The 18,387-nt window shown below is 45.2% G+C and overlaps 2 protein-coding genes across 7 annotated transcripts in view; one reads left to right on the top strand and one right to left on the bottom strand.

The window, feature by feature from the left end:
- The window catches only part of RNF112 (ring finger protein 112), a 24,149-nt gene extending 10,372 nt beyond the window's left edge, over positions 1-13,777 (bottom strand). Inside the window, exons 1-9 of one of the 4 annotated variants that reach the window (XM_080978650.1) lie at positions 13,583-13,709; positions 7,450-7,537; positions 6,537-6,611; positions 4,107-4,410; positions 3,408-3,617; positions 2,500-2,637; positions 1,564-1,668; positions 1,406-1,456; positions 562-618 (exon numbers count right to left, since the gene is read on the bottom strand). In XM_080978650.1, the coding sequence (XP_080834776.1) occupies positions 562-618; positions 1,406-1,456; positions 1,564-1,668; positions 2,500-2,637; positions 3,408-3,617; positions 4,107-4,410; positions 6,537-6,559 (888 nt within the window). In that variant the 5' untranslated portion in view covers positions 6,560-6,611; positions 7,450-7,537; positions 13,583-13,709. Of the gene's footprint in view, positions 1-561; positions 619-1,405; positions 1,457-1,563; positions 1,669-2,499; positions 2,638-3,407; positions 3,618-4,106; positions 4,411-6,536; positions 6,612-7,449; positions 7,538-8,201; positions 8,393-13,582 lie in introns of those variants that run through there. The other 3 variants (XM_080978648.1, XM_080978649.1, XM_080978651.1) reach the window with 3 other exon arrangements.
- The window catches only part of LOC308461616 (serine protease 27-like), an 18,844-nt gene continuing 14,064 nt past the window's right edge, over positions 13,608-18,387 (top strand). Inside the window, exon 1 of one of the 3 annotated variants that reach the window (XM_080978681.1) lies at positions 13,608-13,738. In XM_080978681.1, coding sequence (XP_080834807.1) covers positions 13,732-13,738 — 7 coding nt within the window. In that variant the 5' untranslated portion in view covers positions 13,608-13,731. The other 2 variants (XM_080978682.1, XM_080978683.1) reach the window with 2 other exon arrangements.

Below are 18,387 nucleotides of genomic sequence, written 5' to 3'. Positions count from 1 at the left end.
GCAGAAACATGCCTACAGTACAAAGGTAAAAGGCACGTCCCTTGGTTTTCTCATGTGTGCTTCTGGCCCTACTCACCATTGGCATGTGACACCTGGAAAGTGACACAGAAAGAAGCATGGCCCTTTGGACGAATGAAATTCCCAACCTTGGGATAGGCAGAATTGCCCAGAGCTGATTTACATATGAATTGGGTGGACAAATCAATGTCTGCCCAATTATATAATGGTTTTGCCTTTTTCATTCCATATAGAGGTGTTATTTTGGGTTTGTGACACTCTCCTTATGATTGAAAAGAAATGCAAAGGGGTGTTTTAAAAAGCAACAACAAAAACAGTGGGAAGAGCAAATTATTGGGCGCTTGCAAATGAGAGAAAAAGAGATGTGGGTGCCAGGCAGAGGAACACGAGGCTGGGAGAGGTGGCTGAGGAGATGGGAACCCAGGAACAAAGGAGCTCTTTGACAGATCGGCGAGGCGGAGAACACGAACATCATGGCAATCGTAGGAGAAGGAAAAGAGAATGGAACAAAGAGAAGGAAGTGGAACAGCTGGTGCGCATTACCTGAAAAGGCTTTAATCTGCAGGAGCCTCCTACCGTCTCAGCTACATACATGAACATCTGTGGGCAGAGGAAATGGGAGATCCACCCAGGAAATGAAGAAATCTGGTTTACTTAGCCCTTTAGCCCAGCCCACAAGATCTATTCCCCTCTCAAGAGGCCATGGGCTTCAGAAGCAAGGAGCCAAAACCACACAGGATAAATTTATGACTATGGTATTTATTATATTGTGGTATTAGTTATGTACATCACCATTTGTATCCCCACCCCCACAACAATAGTTGGAGTCATCTCATTTTATGGTCATAATATCCCTTGGAGGTAGGCAAAGCTGAGGAAGTCTTGACTGGTCCATGATTAGTTGCATGGTTGAACAACATTCAAACTCAGTCCACAGCAATCTTGGTCCAAAAACTCAATCTACATCTGGAGGGCTACAGGTCAGGGAAAGGTGCCCTAGGGATTTGTTGCCTTTCACTGCAATGTGCAGCATGGCTTACTCAAGCCATCTCTTGCCATCTGCTTTTCCAGCATTTTCTGGCAGTGCATGGATTCTCTGCTTGCAGTGTGAGGCAGTTTTGGCTGCATGGATTGTTCTGCTGGGCAGAAACCTGCCTTTTGTCTATCAGGGACTGTTAGACAAAAAGAAACTTTGTCCCTTCCAGTTCTATATATCCAGCCTTCTGCTTCCCTGAAACTTGGGGGAACTCAGGAATTCTGGATCTTGCCCACCCACCTTTCTAGCCCACATGGAGAGAACCAGCTATTTTATTCCAGCCAACTATTTTCCTCATCCTTCCCCTGGATAATGCCCAATCCCCCTTTCCCCTTTTACAATCCTACTCACCTCCAGGTATTCCAAATCTGGGTCCTTCATCATGGTGGCCAAATTGAGTATCTAGGAAGAAACAACAGGGGTGTCAGAAGATGCGCTGAACTTACTTTTGCAACAGGAAGGAAGAAGAGAAAGCACACCTGGAAAGGAGGGATCTGGCAGGAACCCACCTGATAGGAGCTGAGCAGCATGGAGAAAGCTGAGAGCTTGACACCATCTTCAATGTTTCTTTCCACATCCATTGACCCCTCTGTGTCCACCAAGAACATGGCAATCTAAAGGGACAGTAAGAGATTAACGGACTCTCATAGGAGAAGTTTCCTGAGAGAAAAGGAATTAGTTTGGCCGGCGGGCTCCAAAGTACCTACTTATAGCTTATAGGTGGCATGTGTCTGTTGTGATGGTAAGCCATATTGGCTTCCTGTCCATTGCTGAGCCTAAGTGGGTGGTATGTGCCTTGAACATCCTAAATGTCTTGGGATCCAAATTCCCCATGAAGTTCTTCTTCTCGTACTGGCCAGCCAATGTCATGAGATCTTCCAGAGAGGCCCTGATCTAAATGCCCACCATAGAACTTAGAGGATGTGCAGTGTAGTATAATGGTTAGAATATCAAACTAGGATCTGGAAGGCCAGAGTTCACTCAGCCACAAAGCTCACCAGATAACCACAAAAAGTCACTGTCTCTTAGCCTAACAGACTTCACAGGGTGGTTGTAATTCTGCAAGGAGAGAGCCTTTTCTGTGGTGACACTCCAACTTCAATCCCCAAGGCTGCAGTTCCAGTACTAACATTATAAGCTTTACAATGCAAGGAGAAGACCTTCCCATTTGCCTGGGCATTTTAGTACTTTGGACCACAACTCCAGTACTGGCTGAGGCTTATGGGAACTGTAGTCCACAACATCTAAAGAACAGCAGGATGGGGAAGGCTGAGTTAGGATGCGAGGAGTGTGGGGCAGAGATTATGTGGAATGGAAGTATTTCATGAGGACATCTCCAGGGGGCTGGGATGACCAGAAGGTCCCATTTCCACTGAGGGAGAGAAGCTTTCTTCCTCTTGTTCTTTCCCTAGTTACCTTCACAGCCTGTGCTGTGCTGTTCTTACCTTTTCATGTTCACTCTGGACCCAAAATGGCCGACTCCATATCCACACACCCTTGGTGGTGGTGTTAGGTCCTGGTCGCCATTCAAAACCCGTCAGTGCTTCATCTTCCTGACCCATCCATGATCCGTCCTCAGCCTCCTGTCAACAAGGAAGAAAGGCAGAGGATGGTGATCTTGTTAAACCCACAGAATGTTCATGAAGACAGGGCATAGAAAGGCAAGCTATGTGGTATTGAGCTAGATAGGACAATACCACTCTCCGATTCAGAACCCATAAGGGTGGAAGAGAGTAAGAGTGTCTCTGGTTGCCCTTCCCATCCACCTGGAGCATCTGCCCTGCATACAATGTATGTCTCTGAATACCAGTTGTAGAGAACTGCATGTGGGGAGAGGACTGTTGTACTTAGGTTCTATTTGAAGGCTTCCCATAAGTATCTAGGTGGCCACTGTGAAAACAGGATGGACTACATGAAACTTTGCCCTGATCCAGCAGGGCTCATCTTCATATACCTCTGCTACCCTTAGATGTCCACACAGCTGCTTAACTTCTGCTCGGATCACAAATGTGTGCCAGGGTATAATTTGAAGGTGCATGTGGTCACCACTTTGCTAAAGCTAAGCAGGTCTGGGTCTGGATGGCTGATCACATGCACACTGCCCTCATTTAAAATGTCAGGATATATACAAAATAAAATAAATAATATTTCAGCTCTGACTTGCACTTGCACAAAATCCATTGCACAAAAGCCCATTTTGTACAGCTGATTACCTAGATGAGATGGGGCAACATGATCCGTGAAGGACATTCATCCAAGCCAGACCCTTTTCAAATGGAAATTCTGCAAGCATCACCTAAAAACCCACCCTAAAAACACACACAGAGAGAAGTTCCCATGCATTTGTTCTCACCAGGTTCTGAAGCCGCCGTAGGAGAAAGTTCAGCAGGAAGGATTTTCCTCGCCGTTGCTCCCCAAGAATGGAGACCAGGCAGACAGGGGCGTCCTTCACCTGCCCCTGCTCCAAGCAGCGGCTCAAGGCTTCCTCATCCAGGCAGAGATCTCCATCATCATCCAAGCCCACCAGCTGCACTGGCTTTCCTGGCTCCAATACCAGTATCTCCTGAAAGAGAAGGGAGATGGATAGGTCACCCAGATCTGAAGATGCTCCACAGTCTGGCAACCCCATGGATCTTAGAGACATCAACACAGAAGAAAGCACAGCAGATCAATTTATAACCGTGATCAGTTTTACATCAGGCTGGCAACTGAGCGTCTGTGCACCAAAATCTTGCTAGCAGATGACGACTGTTGGCCACCCACTGTATATACAGCTCTTCCTTTCTTGACCAATAAATCTCACCACAGCAGGCTAGAATTTTAAGGTGTTTTAGGGCATATTGCTATTTGGAGGTGAGCATTCATAGCATTCATTTTCTATTAGGAAAACTCATTGTCAGAGGAGGAGCTAGGAAAATGCAAAATATGATTCCCCAGCCAGCACTTGCATTGATGCTGTGATTCCTTCATGTTGCATCAAGTGTCCTAGTGGAAACAGCATAAAATGGTTACTTATATAAGCCACTTTAAGCCTCCCCAGATTGGGTCTTACCAGTTCCTCCTCAACCACCTCCTTTACAGGCAACTGTCCAATTTTTTCCACCAGGCTCCGCAGCCGAGTGTCCGGGATCATCCTCTCCCGGCTGCAGGGATGGCGGCATTCGGGGCAGCGGTACCCATAGTGCGAGGTTCCACTCCAGTGGGCAGAGAGGCAGACCCTGCAGAAATTGTGCCCACAGTCAATGGATACAGGGTCTTCAAAGGGTTCGAGGCAGATGGAGCAAGTTATGTCCTCTTTCAGGTCCTGGATCATGCCTCCTGCAGATGTCTTTGTGGGGCTTGCCAGTGAGCTCAGCCTGCAAAAAGCAAACAGATAAAATACAAAGATGAACAGTGAAACTCTGGTTTCTGACAGTACCTCATTCTGCTGTGTCCACAAATAAGGCCTTGGTTAAAACCCAACTGTAATCATGTTTACGCATTTCACTCAGTTAATTGTCTGGGATGTGACCTCCCCTTGCTGAATGCTCTTTCTTGAAAGAACAAAGTTGAAGAAGCCGTTTGCAATGTGCTCCCAATGAATATGAGGCTTCTGCTTAGACTCTGAAGGACCCTGAATTCTGTTTTTGCCAGCTGCTGTGGAAAAGAGAGATGGGGTACGTGAGCAAATCCACCTGCTCATTTCCACCTGGCAACCCTGCTGATCTTTAGTTTCCTCAGGATTGGGAAGGGGGAAGAAACACCAGCTGTGGCTTACTACCTGATTTTCAGCCTAGAGATGCCTTCTCTCAAGACATTGGAGGATCCTGAATTCTGTTTATGCAAGCTGATATGGGGAAGAGTGATGGGGTAGGTGAGTAAACTTGTCAACATTTCTCTACCTGGTAGCCCTACAGATTTTGAAGCCTATGAATTTTGTTGTGACAGAGAGTGAAAGAGAAACACCAGTTAAGGCTTATTGCTTAGACAAGGAGCGATAAACCCCAGACCTGTTCTTAGATTGCCTCTGGGCAGGGCAGGCAGTCTGAGGAGGATGACTCATAGAAAAAGCTTCCTGGAGTTAACTCCTTATGCACACACCAAGGTGGACACACCAAGGGTACAAAAATGAACTTCAGGAGACTTGAGTCCTACAGTGATACATGGGAATGCTCCCCTCTGCAGAAGAAGAAGAAGAAGAAGAAGAAGAAGAAGAAGAAGAAGAAGAAGAAGAAGAAGAAGACTCCAGAGTGTTTATCTCCTTAGGAAAGTATTGTCCCTTGAACTAAAGACATCTTAGCAGTGATGTGCCCATCATAGTATTATTACACTTAGAACTCACCAATGATTCCAATGAAGTCAAGGTGTCCCAACTCAACCCACTTTTATCCTCTCAACAACTCTGTACCATTGCCTAGGCCAGTGGTGGCAAACCTTTTGAAGATTGAGTGCCCAAAATGCAACCCAAAACCTACTAATTTATTGCAAAGTGCCAACACAGCAATTTAATATGGGATAATAGTTAACATACCATAATAAAATGAGCTGGGGGGCTGCCCTGAGTTGTTGAGCTTTGGGGGGGGGGGGCTTGGAACACAGTTGGTTTTTGGGGGGGAGAAAAACATTCTCACACATTATAAACGCTTCCTATGGCACGCGGAGCAGAAACAACACGTAGTCTCATGGATCGCAGGCAGCAACCAATCAACAAAAACCCTTGACAAAGTCACCAATCGCAGGAACTACAGCCTGCTGGCTGCCAAAAATCCCACCAATTGCTGGGGGTGGGGAAGGAATACAGCTGCTTTGTGGAGGCAAACTGCCTCTAAGCTGCTGCCGGGGGGGGAGTGGTTTACTCACGAGGAGGCGTGGGGGGAAGTGGCTGCCCAATTTGAAAACTCCAAACAACGGCACTGCTGGCATGATGGCACGTGCCAACAGAGAGGGCTCTGCAGGCCCACTCTGGCACCTGTGCCATAGGTTCACAACCACTGCCCTAGGCAGATAGTGATTGGTCTGCTGTCCACCCATCAAAGGACAAGGATGATTAGGGATTTGACTCTGGGTTTCCCCAGTCACAGTCTGACACTCTCATTCCTATGCTACAGTGGCAGTAATAATCATGGGGGGAAAAAAAGGTTGAATCAAATCTAGATATTGTGCTGATTCTTTCAGACATCATTTTCTAAGACATGCATTCCTTTTTTTTCCTGGTAGAGCCAGTGTGGTGTAGTGGTTAAGAGCAGTGAACTTGTAATATGATGAACTGGGTTTGCGTCTGCAGCTTCTAGGTGACCTTGGGCTAGTCACACTTCTCTGAAGTCTCTCAGCCTCACTCACCTCACAGAGTGTTTGTTGTGGGGGAGGAAGGGAAAGGAGAATGTTTGCCATTTTGAGACTCCTTAAGGAGAGTAAAAGGTGGGATATCAAGTCCAAACTCTTCTTCTTTTCTAGTAGGGTTGGTGGGTGGGTGAGGAGAATAGCTAAACAAGAGCCAACTCACGGTTTAGTATTTGTGTTTCCCATCCTGGGGATAGGATGATGCTGGCAGCCTCCCACAGTATAACCTTCCCTGCTCCTAGAACAAAAAGATAATGTTACTGTCAGCCAGTGCCTTCTTTCCTCAGTATCCTCTGGTGTAATGTAAGGAATAGAGAAACAAAGGAGCAGCAGCAGGAGGTGGTAAGGGTGCATAGGAGATCACTAAAACACATGGAGATCCCCCTCTTTCACCTTATTTGGGATGGAATAAATATTTATTTCATTATTCATTTCTTACATTTCTATCCCACTTTTCCTCCAAGGAACTAAAAGTGGTGTACATACTTCTCCTCCCAGTGCTTTTGTTTTTTAAGAAAAAAAGGTGCAGATACTCACCACGAAGCTGTTACAGTAAATGTCACACTTTTAGCATGGGGGGGGGGATGCCACCCACATGTAAAAGAAAGGGAGTAAGAGACTTGGGGAAATCCAAAGGTTTGCCAATGTAGAAGAAATAGGGGGGAAACTTAAAGGGGAGGATGAACCCCCACAAACAGCCCAATGCTAAGTAGTCATGGCATGCAGACTAACTATTTCGAGGAAGAGAAAATGGACCGGAGTCACTAGAATTACGAACAAAAGCACTCCATGTTGCAATATTTTGCTGCAGGTCCCACTTATATTTTTTTCCATTTACTTGCCATGTCTGACCTGCCATCATTATAATCATCTAACACCTGTAAGTCATCATGTGGTGAGTATGAAAGTGTGAACCATCAGCTAAAAATGATGGACTTACTTAGGATCCAATGGAGTCACTTCTGTGTTTGGGGATACAGGAGGCATTTATACGGGTGCAACTTAAAGGATGGGGCCAGGGAGAGCAAAGTTCAAATCGCCACTCATCTATGAAGTGCCAATCACATCCAACCTACCTTACAAAGATGCTGTGAGAGTAAAATGGGCAGGTGGGAGAACTATGTCTGTTGCCTTGAACTCCTCGAAGGAAGAATTTTCTTTTTTCTTTTTAAATGTCATGAAAGAAAGAAACTGAATAAAATGAAATGGAGGATGGCGGAGGCTGAAGCTGATGATAATGTTTGTGTGTGTGCTGCTCTCCCAGACTGAATAATCTACCAGTGGGCCAAAACCGTTCCAGGAAGTTCCTCTGCTGTACAGGAAAATGTAAGGGTGTTGCTCACAACAGGCTGGCGGTTAGAGATATCAACTCCATAAACTACCAACTTTAATCTTTTCAGTCGTAATGAAGCTCCAACTGAGGCACCTTTCCTGTAGTAGTTTTTTTTCTTTTTTCGTTTTTTAAATTTTATTTGCTTAATTCAAATAAACAAAAGAAAGATTCTTCATCACCATTAATACAAAATTATAAAGCAAATCAACTAAAAGTGGGAAAAACTAATATAATAAAATAAAGAATATCTTCTTACTTTACATATAACTTCCCATCCACTCCATTTTTCACATATTCATTATTAACTTATTGCCAAAACTTGCCAAAACTTGTAATGAAGCTCCAACTGAGGCACCTTTCCTGTAGTTATCCGGCTAATCTAGAAGCAGAAGTGAGAAAAATCTACTCCAAAGCTATTCTATGATTGCTTTTTATATTGTCATTTTATGTTGTAAACCAACCTGGGATCTACAGAAAAAATACATACAGTGGTACCTTGGTTCTTGAACTTAATCCATTCTGGGAGTCCCAAAACCATTCGCAAACCAAGCTGCAACTTCCAGTGGGCTGCAGGAGTTTCCTGCACTCAAGTGGAAGCCGTGTTGGACTTTTGGCTTCCGAAAAACATTCGCAAACCGGAACAAGCAGCAGAGAAAGCCAATCGGGCACCTGGGGCGGCGCATGTGCCCTGAGCCCAGAGGTGGGGGCAGCCACCCACAGGGCAAGGCGAGCCGGGGCAGGAAGTTCCATGGGGCCTCCAAGGAGTCTGCCTGCCTCCTCCCACTCAGCTGCCCTACAGCTGGACTGTTTGGGGCAGAGCAGAGCCTGCAGGCGCCCAAGCCACCACGTCACTCCCAGGAGAGACGCAGGCTCGGGCGTACTGCAGGCCCCGCGCTGAGTGCCGCCCGGCATTTTGTCACCCCCCTCAGTGGTGACACCCGGGGCAGACCTCCACCCCTGACTGGAACACTTCTGGGTTTGAGGCGTTCGGGAGCCAAAATGTATGAGTACCAAGGTGTTTGAGAACCAAGGTATGACTGTACTACTGTAGCAACAACAACAACAACAACAACAACACAGTTTTAAAGGCCATAGATTGTTTAATTATCCAAAGGCCTGGGAGAAGAGGAAAGCTTTTGCCTGGAACCTAAAGATATATAACAAAGGCGCCAGGTAAGCCGCCCTGGGGAGAGCATTCCACAAGCAGGGAGCCACCACAGAGAAGGCACATTCTCATGTTGCAATCCTCCGCCCACTTTTGAAGGAGGCACACTTACCCAGCTTTGGGAAGGCAGTGCAAGGGCTGGGAAGGGGCACTCAAATGTTGAGGGTCTTAAGGGCTGCATGTGGCCCCCGTGCCTTTTATTTGACCAGCCCTGCCTGTTTAGCCAAATGGTGGAACGGAGATAAGCATTGAACAACAGCAAATATTTTGTTTTGCAGTACAACTCCCATTAGCACCAGCATTGGGGTAGATTGCCTGGAGGGCACCAGGTTGCAGAGACCCACCTAGATATAGGGAAAGACCTGAAAATGCCCTTGAACTAATGGAGCAGTCATGCAAGCCTCTGCATTAAAAAGAGATGAGGAGAAACTGTGTCAGAGGCGAGGAAACAGATGGCAAAGATAAGCTAGGCACTTCTTTGTTTTGTTCTCTTGGTTTAAATGCTGCCTGGTGCAAAACTGGGCTTGCATGAATGTCTGAGAGAACCAGGTATGAGTGGGCAAGAGATGAGGGCAGAGGAAATCCTCCTTGGTGGTGGTTTAAATTCACAACATTTCTTCTGCTCAGTTTGCCAGCTTCTGAAATAAGATACCGGGCATCTTCTCCAAAGGATGCAGAAAACTCTTTGCCCCTGGGTGTAAAGATCTGCATGTGCTCAGAGGCACTTATGCATCAGGTTATGTGACCTTTTCTTCCAGTGAAGAGAGCAGCTTCCCTGTACAAAAACCTGCACATGGAGGACTGTCCTAGAATTGTAGAGTTGGAAGGGACCCTGAGGATCATCTAGTCCAACCCCCTGCAATGCAAGAATATGCAGCTGTCAAACCAGCAACCTTGGCATTATCAGCACCATGCTCTAACCAACTGAGCCAGGAAGCCATTTCAAATATGAGAGCTCCACACATGCACGGGAGCCCCTGCAATCAGTTTGCACCATCAAAAGTGGCACTTTATAATTAAATTCCAACCCTGTGCAAAAATGACCAAAGGCACATTTATTGAACGTTAGAGAATTCACTGCAAACACATTAACTCAGTGATCTTGCCCTTTAATTTCTTTAAAATTACTGTGGTTTCCTTCATTAGGTGGAAGAACGTTGGCAGATTTCCTAATTGCTCTCTCTCTCTCTCTTGTGGATATTTACTAACAGTACATCATGCAGGCCTTCAAGACTTGTGCAACCTTCTCCTTGAGGGTTCCTTGAGGTGCCCGTTTCTTCAGATGTCTGATTTGGCCACAGCAGCATACACCTTAGTTACATCCTGTTTGTATTACTGTAACCCACTCTGTGTGGGGCTGCCTTTCAAAAATGCTCAGAAACTTCAACTGGCTCAAAGAGCTGCAGCCAGTTTGTTGACTGGGGCTCATTATAGGGAGCATATGACTCCCCTGCTAAGGCGGTCTGCTTCTAAGCACAATTCAAAGTGCTGGTTATGACCTATAAAGCTGTACAAGGCTTAGATCCAAGCTATCTGAAAGACCATATTCTCTTATATGAACTTGCCCGGCTTCAGAGATTTTCAAGGGAAGTCTTTTTCTTAGTCCTGCCACCCTCTCTGGCACGCTTGGTGGGGACATGGGAAGAGGCCTTCTTGGTGGCTTCTCCCAGATTTTGGATCTCCCTCCCTGGACAAGCTAGGCTGGCTCCCTCCTTGTTGACCTGCTGCTGACATGTGAATACCATTTTGTTCCCACAGGCTTTTGGGAATTGACAGCTTTTATGGAAAGGGCTGGTGCTGTGCTGTTCTTTATTGTAATTATTTGAATGTTTTAGATAGATTTAATATCTGTATATAGAATTAATCCTATTGTTGTTGTTGTTGTTTTGTTATTATTATTGTAATGATATTATTTCCTGAGTTTAAAGTGATTATAGTTTTTATCTGTAAGCCACATAAGTGCCAGCTCCCTGGGGACCTGGATGCCCGAGCACCCACAAAATCCCCCATGAAGGGGCCGGGCACCCACAAATTTCAGTGCCAGGGCCATGCACACTGCATGGCACCCATGGCCACAGGGCCAAGTTGGCACTCCTGGTAAGCCGCCTTGAGTCCTGTAAGGTGAAATGGCAGGGTATAAATAAATACATTATTATAATAATAATTTGTCCTTTCAGGCCAGTCATCGTATGATTTTACCCATTCACTGCACATATGCAGAGTTTCTCTCCCTCTTTCTGCTTAGAGGTGCAAAATCTACACAGAAGGTCCTCAGCACTCTCCATACTCCCCAAAATATGCTCCAAATAATTGCACTGTTATATTGTAGGAGAACCAGGGGTCAAGGATGAAAGAGAGTGACATGCCTAAAGCCAACTAGCAAGTTTGTGACTGAGGGATTTTGGCTCCCTGCAATACAGCTCCGTATCTTACAATATGATCCAACCCGTGAATTGTACCATCAATTTATCCCCAGGTGACTGGGTTTGAAATTACAGTCTTAGTCAGACACCACTACACTACAGTGGCTCTGGTCATTAAACCTCAGTAGCAACAATAAAGGGTGTTGGCAGCCTTTAAGTTATTGGGCATTGTTGCTGAGTTAATCTCTCTGTTAGTATGGGAGGTATAAATAGCAGACTTTATCTGGGAAAGGAGGAAGGGAGGGATGGACCTCTACTCAGGGAGGAGGATGTTGTCTTCATGGAGGAAGGGAGGGAGGAACCAACCTCTACTTGGGGATGGAGATATTCTTTTCAGTGATGAAAAGGGAATAACTGAGCAAGAACAGGATTTTCACTACTTAAGGATATAAACACACAAGGAAGCTTCGTTATACCAAGTTAGGCAATGGATACATCTAGCTCATATTGATATCAACCAGCATCAGCTCTCCAAGGTCTCTGGCAGGGAATTTTTTCCAGCCCTGCTGGAGACTAAACTAGCCAAGTATCTTTTGCATATGGAACAATGCACTATATGTGTCTGGGGAGCTCTGATTTTGGAGTGAGGATCTACACCTACTTCCTCCCAGTCTTCAGCTTAATTTGAACCAGGGACACTTAAAGTGTTAAGCCCAGAACTGTTACCTTCACTGCCAGCACCTAGCCTCACAGCATCCAAAGCAAGAACATCAGGCTGGATCCAGAGGTTAAGTTAGCTACACTTTTGTCCCAATGGAATATAAAGTCAAGCCATGGCCATTGATTTCAACAGGACTACAGAGTAGCTTGAACTTTCTTTGTATCCAACCCACAGTGTCTGTGAGCATTTACAAAGTGGCTCAATGAGTCAGTGTGTCTGGCTCTTAACCAGAAGGTTGGTAGTTTAAGCCCACCCAGGGATATATGTGAACAGGATTCCTGCATTGCAGGGGGTTGGACTAAATAATCCTTAAGGTACCTTCCAACTCTACAGATACTACTATGATCACTGACACACAGAAGACATGCATAGGACACCATATACTGGCCTTCCTATGCAAGAAGGCTGATAGAATACATTTTGTACAGGAGTAGAGCTAGAAATGTGTGCTTGAAGGCCCTGCCTTTCCTTGAGATAATACCCTTCATTTATTCACTGGATTTCCATACCAACGTTGATACAAATATTACCGAGGCAGTTTACAGTAAAAACATAAAACAACTAGAATTTTAAGGGAGGAGGGAAGGTTGCCATTTATCATTTCTGCTAGCCCTTCATTGACTATAATGGGTACAAAGTATAGGAGCCAATCCCTAGGGGCTGTGGGGACTTCAGCCCCCACAATAAAATATTTGAGAGGGCCGGACCCTCACAAAGTTGGTGGGCATTCCCATTCAAATAGTGTGTGTGTGTGTGTGTGTGTGTGTGTGTGTGTGTCATGTGATCAGTTATGTGGAACGGGGCTTACCTGGGCCCCCACAATATTTTATTCAAGTTGGCACCCCTGGTGTAATGATCAGAATGGCTATAAAGGTATGTTTGGTGAGAAAATGGCTCTCTTCCTCGTTTTACCCCTTAACTTAGCAACTTTTAGAAGTGACACATTTCAGGCAAATTGAACCAAGGAATTGGAGACTCAGGCAACAATGCTATAAGCACACTTAACAGGGCATGGATAGCCAATGTCTGACATGCCCTCCAGATATTTTAAACTACAGCCCCCATCTGCCCCAGCCAGTATAAATTACTGGTCAGGAATTATTGGAATTGTAGGCACCAAGTTGTCTAACCCTGGACTAGGCGGTAAGGCAAAGAGAACAGGGCAACACGAAGCTTTCTTAACATTGCAATAACACCGAAATGATCCCTAAACATTCACTTCGATGTTTTTATGCCCAATCCTGTCCCCAAGCCGTCCTCTCTCCTGCTTCGTATCAAAATGCACTCGTAAAGCATCCAGGGGGGAAGAAAACAAAACAAAACAAAACCTGCAGCTGTCAAAGGTGGAGCTGAAATCCCACCCGATCTTCAAGACGCGAAGTTTCCCAAGCAATGAAGGCAGAAAGACGAGGAGGCTAAATCTATCTTTAAAACACAAGCAAAAGAAGAAAGAAGCCCACGAGGAACGAGGGAGAAGGGACGGGAAGCTCTCTCTCCGTCAGCTGAGCATGACAATGCATGGCACAAGGATCAGCCTCCTGCATGACAGAGGAGGCAGGAAAAGGGGGCGGGGGCGGAAAGAAAAGCCCCTCACACAGGAGATTTTTCTGCGCGTGCACGCTCCTACCTGCTCCCGATCACGCTCCGCAGACCCCTCAACAATGCCTGCGGGCGAAGGCGTAAGAAGTGAAAGTAAAAACATCGTTGTTGCGCGAAGAACGCACAGCTACTTCCCCATTCTGGCGATGCTTCTGAGAAGGCAGGAGCGATTGGCCAATGGAAGGTGACTCCGGACTGTGCCTTTTGCGGGGGGGGGGGGGAGACTTGGAGGAGAGAGACAGAGGGGCGGGGCAGCGAGAAGAAAGGATAAAGGGAAGATAAAGGAAATGGACAAGAAAAAGTGAGTCAAGTTGTTTTAACATTCTAAGGCAGGGCTTTGGCGGGGTGGGGACGGATGAATCAATTCTGTCTGATTCTAGCCCCCTCTCCTCTCATGCACGCGCACACAACTCCTGCTGACACAAGTCAACTTTCCCAGTTTCGCTCTCAATCCACCGTCCTTCCTGGTTTGTTTTAAAACTGCTTTGTATGTAATCTCTGCCCTCTCCGCAAAGATGGAGATCGTTGTTAAACTGAGCCACCCTATGATAAAAATCGAGTGTGGCAGGTGGATGGCCTGGGGCGCTATCGTCCCTCTCTGACTGCCCCTTTCCCTCCCATGAAATGGATTTTGGAATTCTGATACAAGTTCTTATCCTCATAGGAGCCAATTCCTAGGGCCCGAGGTCCCTTCGCCCCCCTCCCATAAAATTTTGGAGCCTTCTTCACCTACCCGAGTTGATGGGCCTTGCCATTAAAATGGTGTGCTTGTGCCACGTCTTGTGGGGTGGGGTTTACCTGCGCCCCCCCCCCCAATATTTTCCTCAAGTTGGAAACCCTGCTTACCCGCCACCAGAAATTTAGTGAACCATTTTTTCCTTTCTTGCACATGCATGACAGATGAATATCTCTGGAACTTAGCTTTCTTTGAATAGTGAGATTTGGTTTTTTAAAGAATAATCACCTCTGTGTCTCAGTAAGAATACTGGGCTGTATCCAAGCAAATGTTTACTTAACATTCTTATTATTAACCTGGAGTTTGTTGAAATAGTTACAGTTTCGTTTCCTGAGTGCTTCTGAACCTATGGCAGCCACACACAACATCTGCAGTCTGGGTACATACATAGATAGATACAGATATATAATTGGGTGGGGGATGGTTGTGGATGCTTCCTGGTGAGATCAGGAAGCTCCAGGGGCAAGGAGTATGTAATTTTGCTCCACAGTTTGGCCTGAGCTTCAGTTTGGGAAATAGTGGTTGTGGTTGGGGTGTTTGAGAGAGTTACTGGAATTCCTTTATTGCCGATAATTTGATTTTTACTAGCTTCTCACATTTTTACCAGGTAGTGAAAAAGTAGGTTCAGAATAGAATAGAATTGTATTGTGTTGGAAGGGACCACGAGCATCTTAGTCCAACCTCCCCTTGCCTCCGAAAATATACTCTGTCACCAGTATATGCTCCCTGCTCACGTTTTCCTACCATTCAAGGAACAGTGTGAAACTCCTGTAATTTTACTTTAAAGTGTAGTGATCCACAAAGGAATTCTAGAGGCTTAGGGAATATGGCATGGGCAGAAAGAGTAAATCTACAGTTAGATTATAAAAAAAAATTCACATATTGATTTAACTTAACCAGGGGAAATGAAACTCGTTGTGCAAGTGAGTTAACCCCGACATCTAGTGGCTGATGTAATGATTGCATGTGTTGCAACATGAAAAAAGCCTTTAAAAATAAACAAAAATAAAACAAAGAAGAAAAATAAGCTACAAAACAGATAAAAAGTACAATGAAAGAAGCAATGAAATTATTACCAAATCAGGCATCATTTTGGCAATTTACAGCTATTTCCAAAAGCACTTTTGCTCAGAGCCTTGCACCAGCTAATGCAGAGAGCCAACCTATAAGTAAAAGATATAAAAAGAAATCTAGTGTCTGACAATTGATAACACATTTTTTTTCTTTCATTGTACAGTTTTTGATGCCTGCTAACCAGACATATAATTTAACATGCAATATTATTCTGTACATTTGTTTTAAAATATATTCATTCCCAGTGCTTTTTCTTTGGGAAAAAATGTCCCGGTACTCACATTGAAGTTGTTACAGTGCCACACTTTTCACATTTGGGGGGAAGCACTGATCGTTTTATATTTTTATAATTTTATTATGTTTACTTTTTAAAGTCTGTTTCACTGCACATTTTATACCACTATATGTACATTGTTTTTAGATATATTTTTAATTAAGCAGTATATAAATTTTGTTATATAAGAATAAACATATTTTCTGGGATAGAGCACTTTGTGTGCCATCCCAGTAAAGCTGTGTCTAGAACGGGGTCCCAAGTACAAAAGTGTGCAGCGTGGAATCTCTCTTATCTCACTGGTTCCACAAATTCATCTATGATGAGCCAAAGACATCTAATGATGTTAGCTATTAGTCATGGATAATAGCATAATCTGAAAACAGAGAGTCATAAAACAGAGGTGGGGGACCTCAGGCCTAAGTGCCAAATGCAGCCCTCCTTACAACATCACTTCTCCCCCAGGCAATGCCTCACACCAGCCCTGCTTTGCACCTTCTTTGAGTGTTTTTGCCTGGTTGAAATGAGTCCTTGAACTTTCATAATGCCTCTTGCCTGCCTCAGTGGAGGACAGAGAAGGGTGTGTGTGTGTAGAAACTAGTCTACTGAGCCAAGGTAAAAATTACTTCCACTCTTGCCCTGCCTTTCACTTGTATGTGGCCCCTGGCAGGGCGCCCAGAAGGAAATGCCATCCTCAGGCTGAGAAATGAGCTCCACCCCTGCCTTAAAGGTTTGCTTGAGCTTGAGGGAAAGTAAGATTAACAAAATAGGAACCTCCACATGCTTACCCTCGAACATTTCTCCAATGAAAATAGGGAAGTCCTATAATAATAATAATAATAATAATAATAATAATAATAATAATTGCTGCTATTTTAGCCCCAGCCACTCTGGGTGGCTTCCAACATACAGTGGTACTTCTGGTTGTGAATGGAATCTGTTCCAGAGCCCTGTTCACAGCATGAGCAGAAAGCAACCCGTGTCTGCGTGTGTGCGGGTCGCGATTTGCCGCTTCTGCGCATGCATGTGGCATCATTTTGAGCATCTGCACGTGCGCAAGCACTGAAACCTGAAAAGACGCCACCTGAAAAGACATAACCTGAACCGAACATAACAAGAGGTATGACTGCATATAAAAACACAATAAAACATTAAACATTTAAAAACTTCCCTATACAGAGCTCCCTTCAGATGTGTTCTAAAGGTTGTATAGTTACTTATATCCTTGGCTCGGGGTGGTTGCATAACTCTATACCCTCCAACATTTCTCTGGTGAAAATAGGGACGTCCTAAGGAAAAGCGGGACATTCCGGGATCAAATCAGAAACTGGGGTGGCTTCTGCAAATCCAGGACTGTCCATGGAAATTAGGGATGCTTGGAGGGTTTGCCCTCTAGCTTAGCCCTCCAAGGACTGAGGCAAGTGTACCCAGCTTTGTTCCCCTGTCCCCGCTCAGCACGGACCTGCTGCAGGCTAGCAGGGCATGCGGAAGAAATAATAGTATATTGCATTCACAGTTAGTTTCAAAGTCTGAGAGAGAGGTTAGGTCTGCTAAGCTGCCAGAGGGAAAGAAAGCTTGGCCAATTCAGGCTGAGATAATAAGAATCAGCATATGATTCGGTTAATTTGTTTATTGCTCCTCTTAACAGTAAAAGATTGTTGTCCTCTGTCTGTAGGCAGTAATAAATAACTGCTGAATTTGGATAAATCTGCTGTGTCATGTTGTTTACCACAGAGAATATTGTGAAATTGTCTGATGCTGGGAAACCATCTGAGGCAAAACTACACTTTCATATCCCCATCACACTCTTCTCCATTTTGCTGCTGTGGAAAAACAACAACAACATTGGGCCATGTTGCAGAATTTTATGTGTGTATCTTCTGCTTCTAGGTTCAAAACAGAAGCATGTGATCCTACTGACTGTTTATGGGTGAAGAAAGGAGAGGCTATTGTCCACTCCTTCATAGCACCTACTTTGCCAAGCCTACACTGAACTTCGCTGAAGGCACATTTCTGTCCATGGTCCTCCATTCTTTACAGTGGCTTCTCTTCTATAAGCTTGATCAGCAAGCTGATGACTGTTTTGCGGGTTCAGACCCAGAGACCTCCCTCCTAAATAAGGACAAATTTGACTGAAATTTTAGTTTTGGTTTTTGGCAGAATTTAGGCCACAACTTTATTGATTACAGAAAAGTTAGTGGTTGCATAGGCTCTGGTTCGACTAGCTCCCTACACCCTTGCAGGTAGCGCTGACCCAGAGCTCTATCATAGGTCAGCCAAGGGTGAACACCTGAGGCAAGTGAAAAGCCTGGGAACAGACTCTGTTCACTCCCCAGATGTTCCCCTGGACTCAGGCACAGGCACAACCCCCTCTCGGGGGTTGACCAAACCAAGTTGAGTCCCTGGATTCCTTTAATAGAATACCCTTCATATAGGGATGGTGAGACCATTCTCCCATCCCTATCACATGAACCAGTGCCTATCCGCAACCTTACAAGTTGTGACGAATTGCTACGTGGCAGGCGAAACCCAAATGGCAACAGCCAATCAACCAAGTGGGGAAAATTCCTGCCGTGGCCCTGTCCCAACGACAGACGACACATGACGGCATAACAAGGTCAATCGCAAAATGCCCTAAAATTAGGGAGAGGTGGGTGGGTGTTCCGATGCATGAGCCGAAAGAGGAAGCTATGGGACATGTGCATAGGTCTATCTAGGTCCCTTGATCCATTTAGACAGCAGCCATTGG

Source organism: Podarcis pityusensis (assembly GCF_964106645.2).
Source record: "Podarcis pityusensis genome assembly, chromosome: 13".
In the NCBI taxonomy this organism is placed as follows: domain Eukaryota; kingdom Metazoa; phylum Chordata; class Lepidosauria; order Squamata; family Lacertidae; genus Podarcis; species Podarcis pityusensis.
This window is presented reverse-complemented; position numbering and strand designations above follow the sequence as displayed.